This window comes from Acomys russatus, chromosome 4 (assembly GCF_903995435.1).
Source record: "Acomys russatus chromosome 4, mAcoRus1.1, whole genome shotgun sequence".
In the NCBI taxonomy this organism is placed as follows: Eukaryota; Metazoa; Chordata; class Mammalia; order Rodentia; family Muridae; genus Acomys; species Acomys russatus.
This window is the reverse complement of record NC_067140.1, coordinates 43,073,100-43,091,887: the sequence shown is the minus strand read 5'-3', so window position 1 is coordinate 43,091,887 and position 18,788 is coordinate 43,073,100. Positions and strand designations below refer to the sequence as shown.

The following is an 18,788-nucleotide window of genomic DNA, read 5'->3' as shown; positions in this document are numbered from 1 at the left end:
TGAGTTAGACACACTATAGTAATAAAGAGGTGGTTTAAGATCTTGTTATACTGATATTTATACTAAACAACAAACTTCTTTAAGTCAACAAAACTTTTGTGTTACTAATGTGTGCATGCACACAGATACAATAGCCTTAGTCTAATATGAAGTTTGAAAGAAAATAATTTCTCTATTTAGCACTTCTAAGTACTAACGTTAACACAAAGGGCTCTAGCGGGTTGTGAAACATGTATTTATTCGGAGGGGAGTGCATGCCTATCATAGCATCCACGGAGAGAGAAGTCAGAGGACAGCTTGCTCAATTAGTTCTCTCCTGCTACCATGTGGGCCCTAGGGGTGGAGCTCAGGTCATCGGTCTTGGAAGCAAGCACTTTTAGCCATCGGGAAATCTCATCAATCCATGAGCCATCTCAACCATCCAGGAAATGTTTACCAATTAGTTATTCATAAGGTTTTAAATTTTGTAAATACATTATAGGAAAGTTTACACTATAGATGAGCATTATCCAAAAGAAACTTCAGTGGGTTGAGTAGTGTCCTACTTCCCAAATTAATATCCACTTAGAACCACAGTGCATGATCCTATATTATTTGCGATGTCATTAAGGTAAGGGTCAACATGAGATTATACAGGATTAAGGAGGTAATAAACCTAATGAGAATGTCCTTTTTAAAAAGACAGAACAATACACAAAGCCATGAGAAGAGGAGTTATGAAAATGGAGACAGAGATTGAAGTTTCACAACCAAGACTATCAAGAGCCAGCAGAAGCCAGAAACGGAGAGTCGGTAAACATCTGGAATCAATGTGGCCATGCTGACACCTGACCATATTTTTTTACTTCTGATGTTCTGAAAAACAAAGTTTTCTGTGACGCCACCAAGTTTAGGCCAGTCTATCATGACAGCCCTAGGAAATTCTTGTAGATTTTGACAGCAAGATGTGGGGTGCTGCCTCAAAAAGACTGTATGGGGAACACACCTCTCTTCCCAGTATCATGTCAACAGGAAATCCTGGTTCAAAGCGCAAGCTTAATAACACTTTTCCAAAACCGCTCCAGTACAACAGTATGCTTTTAAATAATGTAAGTAAACACTGAAAAGCACGGCCATACTAGAGACCCTGAAGGGTTTCCAAAGAATAAAACAGAGAATTAGAGAGAAAAGTAGAAAACAGCCCAGCACCCAGGCTGACACACTATGGTTCGTAAGGGGAATCTTCCAGTGCCATTTACTTTTGTGTGGCAACATAAAGAAGTGCCATACACTTGACTCTTAAATGGCTCAAAGGAAAAAGAAGACTATGCTGTGACATATGAAAACTCTATGAAATTCAATTTCAGCTTCTAAAATAGCTGTGCTCAACTGTTAATGGCAACTCTCACGGTTTACTCACGGAAGAGAGGAGCAGGGACAAGAAACTCTGTTGTCTGCCAAACCTAAAGTACTTACTACCTAGTCTCTGAAAGAAGCAGAAACACAGGATTTTTCATATTTCTTGCTGTGGATACAACCGGTCTTGATCTTCACTGGGAATAATGGAGTATAGACAAATGAAGCAAAATATATCATCTGCCTCAAAGGAGCTTGGCATCTAAAATAAGAAGACTGGTAAACTAGGACAGGGAATTCTTTATTTGCTATTCTAGAAGGACGTCACCATTTTTATGAAATGTCAAGACTGGATCTGAGCAGAAAGCAAGTATCAACAGTTAATTGAGTGGCTTAAAAGTATAAAAATATGTATAATATGTACTGATGGCATGTTTGAAATGAAAGCAGAACCTTCATCAGATATTTCTGGTTGATGTGTTGCTAAACCACAAGATTTGTTGCTTCCCCCACCTCCCCAAATATGGTTCTCTATATTCTGTTTTGGGGAGTTGTTTGTTTGTTTTGTTTTGTTTTGTTTTGTTTTGAGATACAGTCTTAGGAAACTGATGCTAACTCTGAACACCTGATTCTCCTTCTCCACCTCTTTGGGATTATAGGCTTAATCCAGCCTGAATATGACCAGGAAGAGAGAAAAGGAGGAAGGAGGGAAGGACAGAGGGAGGGAAGGAGAAAAGGTATAGTTAAGAAAGAAAAAAAAAATACAGTAAATAAGGCTGTTGTGCTGGCATTTACCTGTAAGTCTCAGCACCAGAAGGCAAAGACAGGCCGACTTCTGAGTACCAGGCCAACAAGGGCTACATAGTGAGACTCTTTCTCAAAATAAATGAATGAGTGAATCAATCAATCAATCCATGTATCATCCATCCATCCATCCATCAACCAAGCCATCTATCATCCATCACTGTCAGCAGTAACTCAATGATGGGGGTGTTGACTTGAGACTCATGTTTATTTCAAACATTGCTTATATTAGAAGTCTTTTTAAAAATCACTTAATCATTTCCTCCTCCAGTTCTCATTTGAAAAACTCAAATCTCCAAACAGCTCTAAATTATATGGTTTTTCTCCCACAAATAAAACACACTTCAGTAAGAACCTTTTCCATCCAGATGCCACAATCAATAGAAAAACAAAGTACAAAAAAAAAAAAAAAAAAAAAAATCTAATTCTACTCAAGATTTAGGAGAGAAATCTCAAGTATTTTCTGTTATTTGCAGCTGCTTCTGAAAGCGACAATTAAATGTGTGAACAAGGTTTTCAGAGTAACACTTGTCATTCACATCGCTTAGTAAAGACTCTCCAAGATTTACAGCAACACTAATTAAAATTAAGGAAAGCTGATCACGAGGACTTGTCAGCGAGGTATAGGTATTGTCTGTAGGGCGGGAGAGGATGGGTGGGGGGGTTAGGTGGGAGGGGGAGAAAGGCAATGGTACCCAAGTTCCTGAAGTGAAGTTTCTAAGTAAAGTCTACTATGCAACTCAGCTAGCCCTGGGCTCTAACTGTCTAAGCCCAGGCACTCAGCAGCCACTGAAGTCACCGTTACACCCTTTCCAGACAGCACAAACCCTTCGGGAAGACATGGTCTTGCACAGGTGGGGGTGAAAAACTTTCCCTAGAAAACAGCAGCAAAAGAAGCCTCTCTCTTCTTTGCTAAACAGCGGGGAAGATGCGAGCTCCAACTCGCAGTGGCTTGAGAAGCCCTGTGGGCGAATCGCTTCCCTTCCCTTAACTCCACGTGAATGTAGACACCAAGAATGGCCAAGGTCAGTACCCACCTGCAGCCCCCGACACCAACAGAAGTTCCTCACCCAGGACTCAGGTGGACCGGGTTCACCTGGGCCGGCGCACGATCCTCTAGCTTTACGTACAACACTTTTCAGCAATAGGCCTTGCGATTGGTTGACCAAGAAGGAACTATCATTTTTATTGGCTAGTAGAGGTGAGTAGGCGGGACTTGGCGGCTGGCTCTGACAGGCCGGCCTCGCGAGTTCCCAGAGTTCCTATTGGGTCATCGCGGGAGCTTCAAGATGGCTGCGGCAGCCGGTTGCGGCTCGAGCTCCATTAGTTCTCGGTGTGGAGCATCCGAGGCCGGCCGGAGCGGCACCACCAGCTTCCAGAGGAGGGGCAAGGCCTCTGGGGCTGCCGGAGGGGGCCCTCGGCTGGTGTCCATTGCGGGCACACGACCGTCGGTACGGAATGGACAACTGCTGGTGTCAACCGGGCTCCCTGCCTTGGACCAGCTCTTAGGTCGGTTCAGAATGAAGATGTGGGCGCATTCCAGGGAAAACTTGGGGAGGGACTCCCGGGGCACCCCCTGTCCTTCCCCGCCCCCTCCCCCGCTCCCTTTCACAAGCATGGTCAGGATCGACTGCTTTGATAGCAAGACTGGGGGAGGAAACTTGCGTGGAGGTGTCTTAGGAACTATACGCTAAGCCCGCCTGAGGACCCACACTCCTTACTCTGCTCTGCCCTGCACCCCATTTCCAGATGACCATGGACCCCCCTACATGCTTTTACCCTTAAATGATTACTGAAGAAAAACAAACGTATAGGAAGGAATTGACTTGTAGGATCCTTTGCTGGTCTCTCAGGACATCCTCCTTCCAATCCCGGCTAGCTTAAATCTGGGACGACCAACAAAACTTTTTAGCCTTGTAAAAGAAGGGCTTCATTAGAAAATGCTGAAAGTGTTGCCCTCTCTTCCACCTCTGGGCTACTCATATCCTTAAGTCGTAAACAGTGTTGATTTTAAAAGAGTAGATGTTAAAGATGACTATTACCCCGAGTGTCTTAACATATGTTAATATATATTATAATCTTTGGCATTTTTAAATGCAAAGCCTACTGTTGCATAGAACTGATTTGTTGAAAGGATTGACTAGATTAGGTTGGTAGGACAGGCTAAATTTCTATCTGAATACTGCTTCATAAAAACAGATGTGTGTTTACATTTTGTAACCTTTTTTCTTAGTGTTTATGATGTGTCTGTACATAATCTGATACATTTGCATAATATATTACAACTGACATTGCTTTCTCTTATATTTTATTTGACACTTTCTCTGGGTTATACCCCAGGCTTTTCAAGTAAGTTTAACAAAGAGGAAAATAACAAGACAACAGAAACAGTATGGTTTCTTGATTCTATTATTTCATGTTCTAAATGGATCTTTATTGTTTTCTACATAAGTATATAGTAGTTTCACATAATTTTTTCAAGGCCATTGAGCTGTGTGAGGATAGGAACATGACTCAAAATGCATAGCTGGCGAATACCTATTTCCCTTTTTTCCCCTTCGGGCTACAGTTATCCTAGTTTTATACCCAAAGCATAGAAAGATTGACCAGTTTTAGTGAACTCTCATCGACACGAATATTAATATGTAAGCTTTAGTGACAGCAGATATTTCCTATGAATCTAACCTAACTTTTCTGCCTCTTAAATGTCCATGCTTTTAATTAAATGGGGATAGGTACCTTTATTCAGCTGAAAATTATCAAACTTTCCAAACCAAAAGACTGCATTTTCAGTATTGTGCCTTCAGTTCCTCATGAAAATAGCAAGATGTGCCTAGACCAGAGCCTGGCATGTATTGAGCTTTTAATAAGGTCTTGAAGAAAAACGACTAGACAAGAAATAGTCAAGTATGAAAATTGTAGTTTGGTATTTGAGCTCCAAAAATTGGTTCAGAAATTTACTGGCGTGAGTAGACAAAACTCCTAATCCTGGGAGCTGATCGCCAGCTTCAATTCAGTCTCTCTGCACCTACGGCTGCTGCTAATTTTTTAGAACTATTTTCAGGGAGTTTGATGTTTATAGTTTAGATTAAATATTTACCTATAGTCTCTTCATGCCTGCCAAAAAAGAACTGAGGACATTTCTCATTAGTGTTACTATGGAGACATATACTTCTAAATTTGCAGAAATGCTTGGAGTGTGGATTTTAGTATTTGAGTATAGCTAAAAGTTAATGTTCACTAAGAAAATCAAAATAGTATCAATTGTTGAAATGTATGTTTTGCATGATTATAGTTAATTTGTGCATGGAAATTCATATGGTTGTAATAATAGGAGTTATTGTATTTGGAATAATAAATACGCCCAGATGTATTCCAGTTGTTAACTTCTTAATGACATTTTTGTAATTTGATGCCCTGTCTTGTATGTCTTCTGAAGCAAAAAATTTACATTTGTTTTCATTAAAACCTTTGAAAGTGAAGCATCTGTTGCTAACGTGTATTCAAACAAGCACAAGAAACTCAACTTATGTTGTTACTTTGAAAAGTTATTTGATTCAGATTGTGGCAAACCTTATATGACCCTATTGTGATAAAATGTAATGACAGTAGGATATAAATAAGAGTTGCACTCTGACATTGTGATAGCATAGCAAGCTAACATGGTATTATACCACCCTGCGGTACATTGAAACTTGACTGCTGCCACCAGACATCAGTGTCATTTTAAACATAATTGTAAATGTTTGAAACCCAGTATACAGACTGGTTGAATGTTAGCTATGTCATAATTCATTACTTCCATTGCTTACACCAAAACGTCTTTGAAAATTCTCCTTATCTGCATTTAGAAAAACATGATCTGGCCACTTTTTTGTTTTAATTATTTAATTTTATTATTGGATTTTCATATACATTCCCCAGTTGGCAATGTTTAAATCTTACATGTTTTTATTTAGACTTTATCAGTCTAGGGGATTTCATTTATTTTATTTAGTGTATATGTGTGGACTTGTGCATGTGAGTCCAGGTGTCCCCAGAAGCCGGAAGAGGCCATTGGAGCTCCTGGAACTGAAGTTGCAAGTGGCCTCATGTAGGTTCTGGAAATCAGACTTGGATCCTCTACAAAAAGAGCCAGTGCTTTGTTTTGTTTTGGTTTTTGGTTTTTTGAGACAGGATTTCTCTGCAGCCCTGGCTATCCTGGACTCCCTTTTGTAGCTCAGGCTGGCATCATCTCAGGGAGATCCACCTGCCTCTGCCTCCAGAGTACTGGGATTAAAGGTGTGCTCCTCCATGCCCCGCCCTAGCAAGTGCTTCTGCTTTTAACCACTGAGCTGTTTCCAGCCCACTAATCTAGGCTTTCAACTTGGTCTCTTTTAGGGCATTTATATAATTTGGGGTCACTATAGTAAATAACATACATTTTTGAAAAGAAAAAGAACGCGGCTGAATAGATACTTCAGGAATTTCCAGGGAAAAACTGTAGTCAGTCTTGAGAGGTCCTTGAAAGAAGCATGCCCTCACAGATTTGACTGAATTAACACAAGCCCTGTTTACAGTTTATTCAGTTTTGGCAGTCAAAGGAAAGGTAGCTGGGGTTTATGATAAATAATAGTCCGACAGAAATTCTTTGGAGAAGAACTATGGAGAAGTTGTTTGTTTAAACTAATTTTAAAAAATAAATACAATTGGCTTGTTTACCACATTGTCACCTGTAGTGGAAGCCATAGAGGGCATAATGTCCTCATGGTCACAGATAAGCATTATAGAAACCAGGAATGGTAAGCATGCAGACTTATCTCTTCAAGGAAAAGATGCATAACCCTGCTTTCTACCCTGCAGGCTATGGTTGTTAATAGCCTGGTGCTCTGTGCTAGGCCTGGACCACACCCAAATCCTTCAGACTATTATGCTTATCCTAAATTCTTTTTCCCTAAACCTTTATCTTGAGCATTACTTCTCAGTCAATAAGAACCATCCTTATGGTAGATGTCACATGCACTTTATACCCTGGTAACCTCTATGCTCTGTGAGACCACAGCAGATCCTAGGCCCTTAGCATTGTAGAACCCATCTTCATGGCTGAGGGCACCATATACTTTGCAAGAAAGTTCTGATGCAGCCACACCTTAAGCTTTATTGCGGGCCTTTGATTGAAATACATGTTACAAGGAAACACTTTTTTCCTAAATTATTCTGTACTTAAATACGTCTAAAATGAACTGCCCAGTGTCAGACTCTAAGTTTGAACCAAGTCTAAGTCATACTGAACTGGGTTTCTTTCTTGTCTCTCACAGTTCATCTCTCTGTTGGCTGTAGCATTTGTAGCCCCTCCCTGCCACGCCCCCCCCAGCACACACTGTTATCACCACTGTAAAATAAAGTGAATTACAGACCAAAGCATGCTGTGTTTCTCATGCAACGTCATTTTATTAAGAAATATCTCATGAACTTAAAAAGCAAAGGGGAAAAAATAATTGGACATAATAGTTTATGTTTGTAATCTCCAAGCTCAGAAGACTGAGGCCATAAAGTCTTTTACCTTTCACTCCACTGGAAGTTACAAATGAAAGTTAAGTGGATTAGGGAGTTAGAGCAGGAAAAATCAGCCAATGTTTTTATAGTAGCAACTCTGGATTGGACATCAAATGTAATTTTATCTTTTTTCTCTTTAACATTTTATCTTAAACAGAATGACCATTAAGGTATTAAATGTTTGTTTTTCCATATAAAGGAAGATGAAATATAAAATGCTAAACGTAAAAGTTAGCATTGCCCTTTATGTAGCACAAACTTACATTAAATATTTAGTCTAATCCATTTAAAAGTAGATCGTACAGGAGGTGGTGACACATATCTTTAATCCCAGCACTTGGGAGGCAAAAGCAGGCAGATCTCTGTGGTCAAGGCCAGCCTGGTCTAAACATGGAGTTTCAGAAGAGCCAAGGCTACAAAGAGAAATGCTGTCTTGAAAAAATAAGAAAATAGATACAAGCAGATCATACATGGATCCTTTATGAACGCTGCCTTAATGTACAGCACTTCGCTGTCTTTAATTGTTGATCTGTTAATCTTAGAATTGCCCTCATTAGTGTGATCTACCTTTTAAATGACACAGCGTGGGAAGTTGTCTTGATGTATAACTAAAATATGTTTTATTGGAAATCGCGTTAAAATTCTGTACATCTCGGTGCTCAGAAGGTAGAAATGAGAGGATCCAGAGTTTAAGTCTCATTCTCAGCTACATAGTGAGTTGAAACCAGCCTGGATTACACAAACACACAGACGCGCGCGCGCGCGCACACGCACACACACACACACACACACACACACATAGGCAGGCACATATATGACCATATCCAAATATGCTAACCTTTAAAGTGTCTGTGACTACTGATTTTGAAATATTTTACAGATTTTTTTCAAATTATTTCAGATACCATACCATCATCAATTAGTTTATATCGCAGTTTTAAACATTCATTTATTTGATATAAGTATGCTTTTTGTGCTGGAGGAAAATGGCAACTATTCATATTAAATGTTTCCACATGATATACTAGGGAAAGAGGTTTTTATTGGTATTAAAAATGTTTTATGGTTTTATGTTCATACAACCAAACCCTATCAAGAATACTGTCTTCAATTGTTAACAGCTTTGAGTACTTTTAAAATAATACAACAAAATGTCTATAGTCATTCTTTAGTATGTATTTTTTAAAGTACATTTGTTAGTTTTTGAGACATTAATTTCAAGTATTGATACTTTTACAGATGAGAAGAATAACAATACGTTTTCTTTTGTTTTCGAGACAGGGTCTTTCTGTGTAGCATTGCTGTCCTAGACTCGCTTTGTAGACCAGGCTGGCCTTGAACTCACAGAGATCTGCCTGCCTCTTCCTCCCAAGTGCTGGGATTAAAGGAGTGCACCACCACCGCCCAGCTTAACTAAGTATTCATAATGCACTGTCTTAACTTCTCTAGTATTGTTTTAATATCTTAAAAGTTCGTTTTAATGACTCACTGTTTTATTTATATATTAATGATATTAGCCTAGTTCAAAATGTCTAGGAGAGCACATTCAAATATTAATAAATGTATTTTTTGATTATTCCTTTTTATTTGAAATGTCAAAAATTAATTTTATATTTAAGCATTTCTAGACTTTGGATATACTATAATTTTTCTAAAATTAGAATTGTTACTTCCTATGGGACTTACTCAGTTTGAAAATAATAAAATAGAGATTTTAGCATATACTATGTACATTTGGGTCTCAGCTATTGAGATCTTTAGTAATGGGTGTTAAATTTAACACTAGAATGCTTACCCACAGCTGTATTGAGTGCCCCCTGGGTCTCTCAGGAGAAAGGGGGACACTATAGCATATTATGAAAGTGAATATCATAATAATGCATTGAGCTAAGTATTGCAAAGATATTTTGAATATTATTTACAGTGGCAGTTTCTAATTTTTTTGTGGGACCTGTTCCTGGTAAAGTCTAGCTTTTGTGTCAAAGGTAATCCAAAATGTTAATGATTAATATTCTTCTTGTGTGTCATTTTCAGGTGGAGGCTTAGCTGTTGGAACACTTCTTCTGATCGGTTAGTATAATATACATCCTTTAATCCTTCTAACCATTTCTTTTTTCTTTACATAATGGTTTTATCAGTTTCTGACTCTGAAATTGAATACTTCAATAATGAGCTTTCCACATTCATAAAGTCAGATTAGAACTTGTTTGAATACCTTTTAATTCAAAATTGAGATGGGCAGACATATCTGATAATGTAGCTCTAAACATGTAAAAATGTTTACTCGTCACTGCTCCATTTTAAATTTAATTAAATTTAAAATAAAATTTCAATTGCTTTTTTTGAAAAAAGAAATCTCAGTATTAAAAGGGGAATTAGAGTGACTGATTTGAGAAATGGAAGAGTTTGTGTACTATAAGTGAGTGTATAGATGTGTACTATATTTCACAGATTTTGTTGTTTTGTTGAATGAAAAATGGCAAAGTAGGCCCTATTTTTGTTCATTTTTAAAGTGATTATGGTTCTTATTAAAATAGACAACCTTATGTGGCATATTTCAGCATAGATCATAGAATCTTCGATTTGCAGTAAGCTTCATCTATGGCATAATGAAAGCATTCCTGTTAATGTTAAACCTGTTTAGCTGCAGCATATCTACTGCTTCTAATCTTGAGTCGGCCAGCCTACTTTTTTACATGACTCTGTTGAAAATATATATATTTTAACACGTAAAATTTTCCTTATCCAAAATGGAAGTCACTTGGTGACCTGGCTTTGAGAGTTAGAGTGACTCCTCATTGTCCGCATTGTTGCCGAGATACACCTCCTGGGATGGCATTTCTCTTTCATTGCAAAACTGACACAAGAGTTCACATTTTTTTCTGATTTTTTAAAATGTTTTTATTAAATTTCTTTTTTTAACATATACATTTATATTATTACACATAAATAAAATAAACTAATACAGCAGGAACAACCACAAAACAATCAGGAATTATATAAATGTTATATTCATAGTGATTTGGCTATTTGTATTTGGCAGACTTGAATTAAACATCTTTCCCATCCTTGTGGGTCTAAAATTCTGAGTGAAAATCATTATCTATCACATCTCATCTCTGTTAACTTAAAACATCTATCTAGATCTAAAAACATCTTAACACCTAAACAATTAAGCTTAATTGTGAAACTAAACTGCTCCTCAACCCCATCAGAGACTTGAGAAAGAATAAAATTGATTACCTGAATATACAGGGGCACAGGATAGCAGCTTCTCAAAGTCTGCTGCCTGAACAGTCACCCAAAACTCTCTATGATGTTGGAGCCCCATCTTCAGCCTTCTTGCCCAGTATACCTGACAGACATATTTGTGAGACAGGAACTATTGAGGATTTGCTTACCCTGTCATGGCAGAGTTTGGCTGTCGACTCTGCCTGCATCCAAGCTTGCCCATTTTTAGGCAGAATTCTGCCTGTGGCAGAAATGAGGACATTTTGCCCAGTGGCTGGTTTGCCACAATTGAAGCCACCTCCATAAGGAGATTCTTTGATGCTCATCATCTTCTCTGAGGTAGACTGGGTGTTGCCAGGAGTTAGCCTGTCCTGTTGTTGAACAATCTCCAGAATGGCTAAATACATCTTCTGTATTTCTGTGTATCTCTGAGGCTTCTGAAGACCTAAGAGTTCACATTTAATAAGTCTATATTCAGTAAGCTGAGGCTATACAATACAATGAACTAGACATTTACTAAGTTTATGTTAATAGACTTTTTTTTTTAACATAGCAAGAGACTGTTGCAAATGTTTTAGGAGGATTTCTCCAAGACGGATAATGATACAAAGTGATGGTCCTTAAATTTCGACATTCATATAGCATTTATCTGATGAAACTGAATCCCTAGAAAATCCCAAGTTCTCTAGAACATCTCATTATCTGCCTGTGCTTAATCACTGAAGGTGATGGTAGGAGGTGGAGAGTTGTCCGTCATTTGGTTCTTCCTGTGGGTCATGTATTGTGTAAAGTGCTTTATGTATGTTTCTCTCCTTACTCAATACTGTCGCCTTCTAAACTGTTCAATTCAGATTATCTGTATTTATTCATGAAATTAGATTTGAGGGCTGAAGTAACTTCCAGCTTCACATAGGTAATAAGAATCCCAATATTAGAAATTTGCTCTGAATCTAGATATATGACTTTGGTTTTTGAGTAAGAAGTTTTTTATTTTTAATTATTTTATTATTTTATGAGAATTTCATATATAAGTATTTTATATGTCCCTCATATTCACTTCTTCCTCTATCCTATCAAACTCTTCTTGTGTCTACTCTCTCTAAAATTCATGACCTCTTTAATTGTTGTTAAACACATTTATATGTATATGTTATATAGGAATATACATGGATATACCCACTGAGTCTGACAGTGTTGTTCGTGCACATGTGTACATCTGCCCTTGTATATGTATGTGTTTAGAGCTGATCATTTGGAATCAGATCTATGTGTGTGCATCAGTGTGTGTGTGTGTGTGTATGTGTGTGTGTGTGTGTTTGTTTGTTTGTTTCCTTGGCTTTTTTTGGACTGATAATTTGGGATTAGACTCTCTGTCAAGGTGCTTACCCCTGTAGAAGACTGAATCTCCATCTCTTAACAGCTATTAATTGCCTAGAGCTCATCAATCCAAGGGTGGAGAAGTGTAAAATTTCCCTTATCCGTATTGGCATATCAACTGTCAGGTCTTGTTTAGGAAACCATATTATTGAAACTACATAGATGCCACTTCTTTGTCACACATAGAAGATGCTGTAGTTTAAGGGTAAAGCAGATGTACTGGTCCTGTGGCACTTACAGTCTTTCCACCCTTTCTTCCACAATGTTCTCTGAGCCTTAAGTGTAGGAGTTGTGTTATGGATTTATTAGTTGAGATTGGGTGTCCCATGGTGAGTTGTTCTGTACATCTGACCGATTGTGAATTTGTGTAGGAGTCTTTATTTTCTCCAAAAAAAAAAAAAAAGAAAGAAAGAAAGAAAGAAAGAAACCTCTTTGATAAAGGAGAAGAGATACACTTATCTCTAGGAATAAAAGCAAGTACTGAGGGGTTTCACACATGGTTTAGCTGTTAAAAGCACTGAGCCTTCTTTCAGAGGGTCCAGCTTCAATTCTCAGCACCCACAACAGTGGATCACAAACATCTCTTCACTATGCATGTGGTTCACTGACTATGTAGGCTAAACACATATACATAAATGAATAAGATTTTTAAAATATATTTAGAAGGCAGTTAGAAATTATAGTGGTTTAGGAAAATGGCAGTTGTAGGTTCTCCTCTGGGATGCATGACCTCACCAGACGTGTATAGTTGGCTAAATTAACAGTCCAAGGAGTGAATTTTCTACCACTGAGCAGGCCTTAAGTCCAATTAGACTTGGTTACTCCCAGACAGATATCCTGCTGAACTGGTCATTTTTGTGTGTCGTAGGACCCTTGATTGCTTTTGTCCCTTGGCAGGTTGGCTGTTAGGAAATAGTATAAGAGCCAGTACTCAGAGCAGCAAAGGTTGACTCCTCCAGTCCTCTGTAGAAACTGTTGCATCTTCAGCAATAAGACAACTTCTAATAGGCAACTAATGGCAAGAGCAGTAGCCTATATTATTTTGTGAGTGTTGGGTCATGTAGAAGATAGACTATCAGGACTTTAAGATAAAACAGAGGAACTGAACAACATATGTAAAAGAAAATAGAAAAATACATTTAAGTACATAGAAGGAACGTGCAGGAGTTTTGAGACACCAAATCTTTGAATTATAGGTATAGAAAATGAAGCATCCCAGGTCATTAGCAAAGAAAAAATACCTTCAACAGTATCATAGGAAGAAATTCCAAATGAAGAAAAGACATACCTATACTGATACAAGAAGCACATAGGACACCAAGTAGACAGGAGCGGAAAAGAAGCTGTTCACGGCATGTTATTGCTAAGATCACCAAATACATAGAACAAAGAGAGGCTATTAAAAGCTGCAAGAAAAAACCCACAGGCCACATGTAAAGGGAAACCCATCAGAATAACAGCTGATTTTTAGGTGGAAACTTTAAAACAGAAGAGCCTGGATCAGTAAAGTCCAACTTCTAAAAGACCGCAGATGCCAACCTAGACAACTGTCCTATAGCTGTCCTAAATGCCTTATAAATCAGCCATAAAGAGGGAGGTCAGATTGATGAAACACCTGTGTTTGTGGGTTTTCTAAAATGAAGTTTCAACGTTCTAAATGTCAAGAAACTTACTGAGTATACAATGAAGGCACAGTTACAGATTGGTAAAACGTCTTGTTTTACATGGTTAGTATTTCTCTATTATAGCAGGACATTTTGTATAAAAAGCTAAAGTCTTGCCAGACATGGTGGCATACACTTTTAATCCCATCCCTGTGGAAGCAGAGGCAGGTGGATCGCTGTGAGTCTAGGGATAGCCTGCTCTACATATCAAATTCCAGACAAGCCAGAGCTAGATAGTAAGATCCTGTCTCCACAACAACAAAAATATTTCTGTGTGCAGTGTACTTACTTGTAGTTGTGTACATACATACATACATGTGAGTGCAAATGTGCGTGTGGGTGGGTACGCCTCCGGGGGTTGGGTGGAGGCCTGTTGCAGGTGTCCATTTGATCTTCCTCCATCACATATTTTAATATATTTTTGTTTTGTGCGTATGGCTGTTTTTCCTGCATATATGTCTGTGTTGTACCATGTGCATGCAGTGCCTGAGGAATCCAGAAAAGGCTGTCAGATCCCCTAGATCTGGAATTGCAGACAGTGTTGGGTGTTGGGAATCCCGCCTCTGGAAAGGGAACAAGTGGTTTTATTTCTGAGCTGCCTGTCTGGCTTCTCTCTGCATTATATTTTGAGATAGGATCTCTTCACAGAACCTGAAGCTCACCAAATAGCTATGTCTCTGACTAGTGATTCCAGGGGATCTGCCTATCTCTGCCCCCACCCACACCCACACCCAAACCCACAGGATTAGGGTTACAGGTGAAGATCACTACACCTGCCTCTTCTATAGGTGCTAAGGATCCCCACTCAGATCCTCCTGCGTGTGTGGCAGGCACTCCATCCTCTGAGCCCTCTCCAGTCAGTATTGTGAGTTTTGTAAACCATTTTCTCACGAACTAGATTATTCTTTATCCATCAAGGCAGTTTTATGTGTGATATGTACCTGTGCACAAGTGTGGCTTTTCAGAGCAATTTATTAATAGTTTCAAATGTAGTATAACTATGGAAACTAGAGCTACTGAGTGTTACTACCAAAACCCAAAAAAAGTATACGGCTTCAGAGTATTGCAAAATAGCTAAGTAGGAATGTATGAAAGGTTGTACCTTCTCAAAGGTAAACGTTTTTTAAAACAAACTTGATTCGTTATAGCTGTTGTTATCCAGCACTCCATTGCTGTTAAAACAACGGAGAAAATCAACTAATAGGAAGAAAGCTTTATTGTAACTCATAGTTTCAATGGGCTCAGCACAAGATTAACTAACTCCTTTGGTGTGGGCCTGAAGTGAGGCAGAGTGCATGGCAGTGAGAGTGCACACCAGAGGGGCTTGTTGACCCACTGTGGGCCCGAAATGGAAAGGAGGAGTCATGGATAGCACAGTATGTCCTTCACACACAAGCCACCAGCAAACTTCCCCCAACGCAGTCTACATCTTACATTTCCACCATCTCCCAAAAGTCCATTTACCTGTGGATCCATGCATCAGTCCGTGGATTAATATGTGAAGATGCTATTATTTAATTGCGCCCCCAAAGGCTTCATCTCTGAACACCACCACACTGTGGAACAAGCTTATGTGACACTTGAGGGAATTTTCAAGCCAGAATCATAAAACGATACTGAAAAAGGTTTTGAGATGTTTTGTATTAAAATTGTTTCTGACCATTTGTTACTCAGGTGAATTTGCAACAACTTAAAAGTATCAAAAGGCAAGTTTTGGCAAAGAGTGGTTCTTCATCTATTTGCAGAGATGCTGATATTTTTGGGGTTTTTTTGGGGGGTGGTGTCAGGACAGGGTATTTCTGTGTAGTTGTCATTAATAAAAATACAAGTTATATAGTTGAATGTTTATTAGGGTGTGTTTTTATCCTCCCAGCCCTAAGCTTCCATAATAACAATTCACGAGACTCAAATATTTGCAAATACCTAGACCAGATAGCTACACTTTTCTTTGACTAACTCAGAGCTTTAAAATAACCCATTTATACTAATCTACGTTCTGCTGTGTGGTTGGTTACCTCTGCTCAGGTACCATGTGTCTTCTTTTTTATCTTCCTGGGCAAATTTCCCACCTGGCTCTGTCCCAGAATCCTCTCTCCTACTGGATGCCCCACCTTCTACTCTACGGTTTCGTATAGACCATAGGGATTTTTTGGGTTCTTTTTTTTGGGGGGGTGGAAGCAGGTGTTGCATCCATATAATACACAAGATACTGTCCCTACATGCATTTAAAAAAAAATACCCTATAATTTTACTTGTACAAGTAATGAATGGTAAGTTGTTGACCACTTAGGTACAAATACAAATGCTTTTCTGTGTAGTTATTATAAGTCAGAAGATTTTTAAGTTGAACCACAGTAAGTCGAGGACTTTCTGTAGTTGTAAGATTTTTTTGTTTTAATTATTAATTACTGTATACCAATAATTGACACAATATTGGTAGCTTATGATAACACACATTTTTCTGAGTCAGAGGTCTTAGCTAGAGAATTCTACAGTAGCTGTAGATGATGACTGGATTTTTAAAATCTGAGCGTGTGGCTGTGGACAAACAGCTTCCAGGCTCACATCCCTGTCAGCAGTGTTCAGTTCCTTGCTAGCTGTCTGAGCCATAGGGCATTTCCCGAGAGAGCTTTCCGTTTACTGAAAACCATCGAGTAAGAACTTCTCTCAGCGGGCCAGATGTTATAGTCTTAGGAAACAATGAGGTCCTGTCACCTTTGCTCCATTGCTTCGCTTAGTAGAAAGTCCTGGGTTCCTCTGCACTCACTGAAGATTAAACAGCTGTGAAATACCAGGAAACAGGAATCATGGGAATCACCTCAGGGTAGACCTATCACACTTTTCATAATTTTAATTCAATATTTCTTATAATAGCAAAAAACTGAGTACTTACAGGATTTTTCTCTTACAGAATATCCGAATAGTATATGTTGTCTTCAGTTGAGCTACATTTTTTTTGTAAATCATAAATATTGAGGATTCTTTGTACATAGTTCCTACCTCTCTGAAAGAAGCTGACTGGGTGGGGTTGTACTTCCTTCCTTTTGTGTTCTCTGTGGCTGTCTTTGTGCTACAAAGGCAGGATTGAACAGTTGCGGCAAGGACCATGTGGTCCACGAGCTCAAATATTTAACGATTCTTAGAAAGAAGCTTTTTATATTCTTAATTTATTTTATCATAACATTGATCATAATTTACCATGCAGTGATGCTGAAGTGAGACGGGACAACCAGATTTGAGTGCACGCACTCCTTTAGCCAAACCACCTGAGATCTGGTCTAAAGCATTGTGGTCTGCACTGTTAGGTGACAGAAATCTCGGATTCAACCCTTTGTTACCTTAAACTAGAAGGTGATAGCACAGGGCACAACACCCAACATATGTATAACATAAATGTTGTTGTAGATGTAAGAAGTATGTAAAATGCTTAAAGTATAAATAGAGATTGAAAGATGAAGGGGAAAAAACTTCACACATGGAAAACAGTGTGACAGTAAGAGGACGTCCGCAGAGCACGCATACGTAAATGCAATGGGCAGGCCTTCGTGAAGTACAAAGTGAGTACTTGGGACTAGTCTGAGCTCAGCTTCATCCTAAGTTTCTGGCTTCCATTTGTGGAAGCTTGAGAGTGCTCCTGCCATCCCCCAAAAGCACACTCCTCACCAAGCCGTGACTCCTGGGACTTCTGCTTCCTTGTTCTCTCTGGCCATGTCTAAGGATGTGCTCTTCCCTTCTCCCAGTGCTCCGTCTGCACATAATCACTAAGTCATGCTGGGTTTTACCTTTTAAATACTTTAAACTCTGTGTACTCTCCATTTTTGCTGCCATTTCTCTAATTTGGGCCATAATTGACAATTTCTGATGAAGTTACTATAATATATTCTTAAGGTGTCCCTATATTTAGAGTTTCCTTTCAGCCCCTTGCCGATCTCTTTCCATAATTAATAATATAAAAACTTGAAGATGATAGTCCTGGCTTAGGACTATTTGTGTTCTGTGTCAACACAAGATCTATGCTCTTCAAGTTAAGACTAAGGACTGGAAAGATGACTCAGTGGTAAAGCGCTTGCCTAGCATGTGCAGGGTCCTCAATCCGGCCGGTATGGATTCAGTCTGTATGTATGTGTGGGCCCTCAATCCGGCCCGTATGGATTCAGTCTGTATGTATGTGTGGGCCCTCAATCCGGCCCGTATGGATTCAGTCTGTATGTATGTGTGGGCCCTCAATCCGGCCCGTATGGATTCAGTCTGTATGTATGTGTGGGCCCTCAATCTGGCCCGTATGGATTCAGTCTGTATGTATGTGTGGGCCCTCAATCCTCATTTGTCACTCAGAGCTTTAATGCTACCAAAGTCCCTTCCAGGCGTCTGTTCTAGAACATCTTTTGCAGCTGTTACTCCATTCCCCTTCTCTTTCAGGAGGTATTCCTCTCCTCCCATTGACTTCTGTAATTATGTAGTATTGCTTATTTGCTTTACTGTGTACTTACTTGTTGAAAGTACCTGATCATGATCATACAACCTTTTTAGATAAATGTAAGCTCTATTATCATGGGAAATATTCAGAAACTATGGATGAATTCATGAGTTGAAGGCCTTGCCAAAAAAACCTTATAGTTGTAGGTGTAAGTAATAATGGGAAAAATAAGTAATCCTGGGGTGTTTGAGTAATTAGATAAGAGATCGTTTTGAATCAATATTTAGAAGAATAAATATACTTACTTCCCAAAGTCTTATATTTATCTGATAATATAAACTGTAGTCTAATTTTAAGAGTCTTCACAGTCTATACAAAACCTAGCACTTAAAAAGTCTAATATCTCTTAACTGTGCACTCCTGTA

At 38.8% G+C, this 18,788-nt stretch overlaps 1 protein-coding gene across 1 annotated transcript in view; it reads left to right on the top strand.

Moving 5' to 3' along the window:
- The first annotated feature begins 3,399 nt into the window (after positions 1 to 3,399).
- Elp4 (elongator acetyltransferase complex subunit 4) overlaps positions 3,400 to 18,788 on the top strand; it is a 216,433-nt gene continuing 201,044 nt past the window's right edge. The window contains exons 1-2 of the mRNA XM_051144289.1: positions 3,400 to 3,648; positions 9,709 to 9,744. Of these exons, the coding sequence (XP_051000246.1) occupies positions 3,429 to 3,648; positions 9,709 to 9,744 (256 nt within the window). The 5' untranslated portion in view covers positions 3,400 to 3,428. The remainder of the gene's footprint in view (positions 3,649 to 9,708; positions 9,745 to 18,788) is intronic.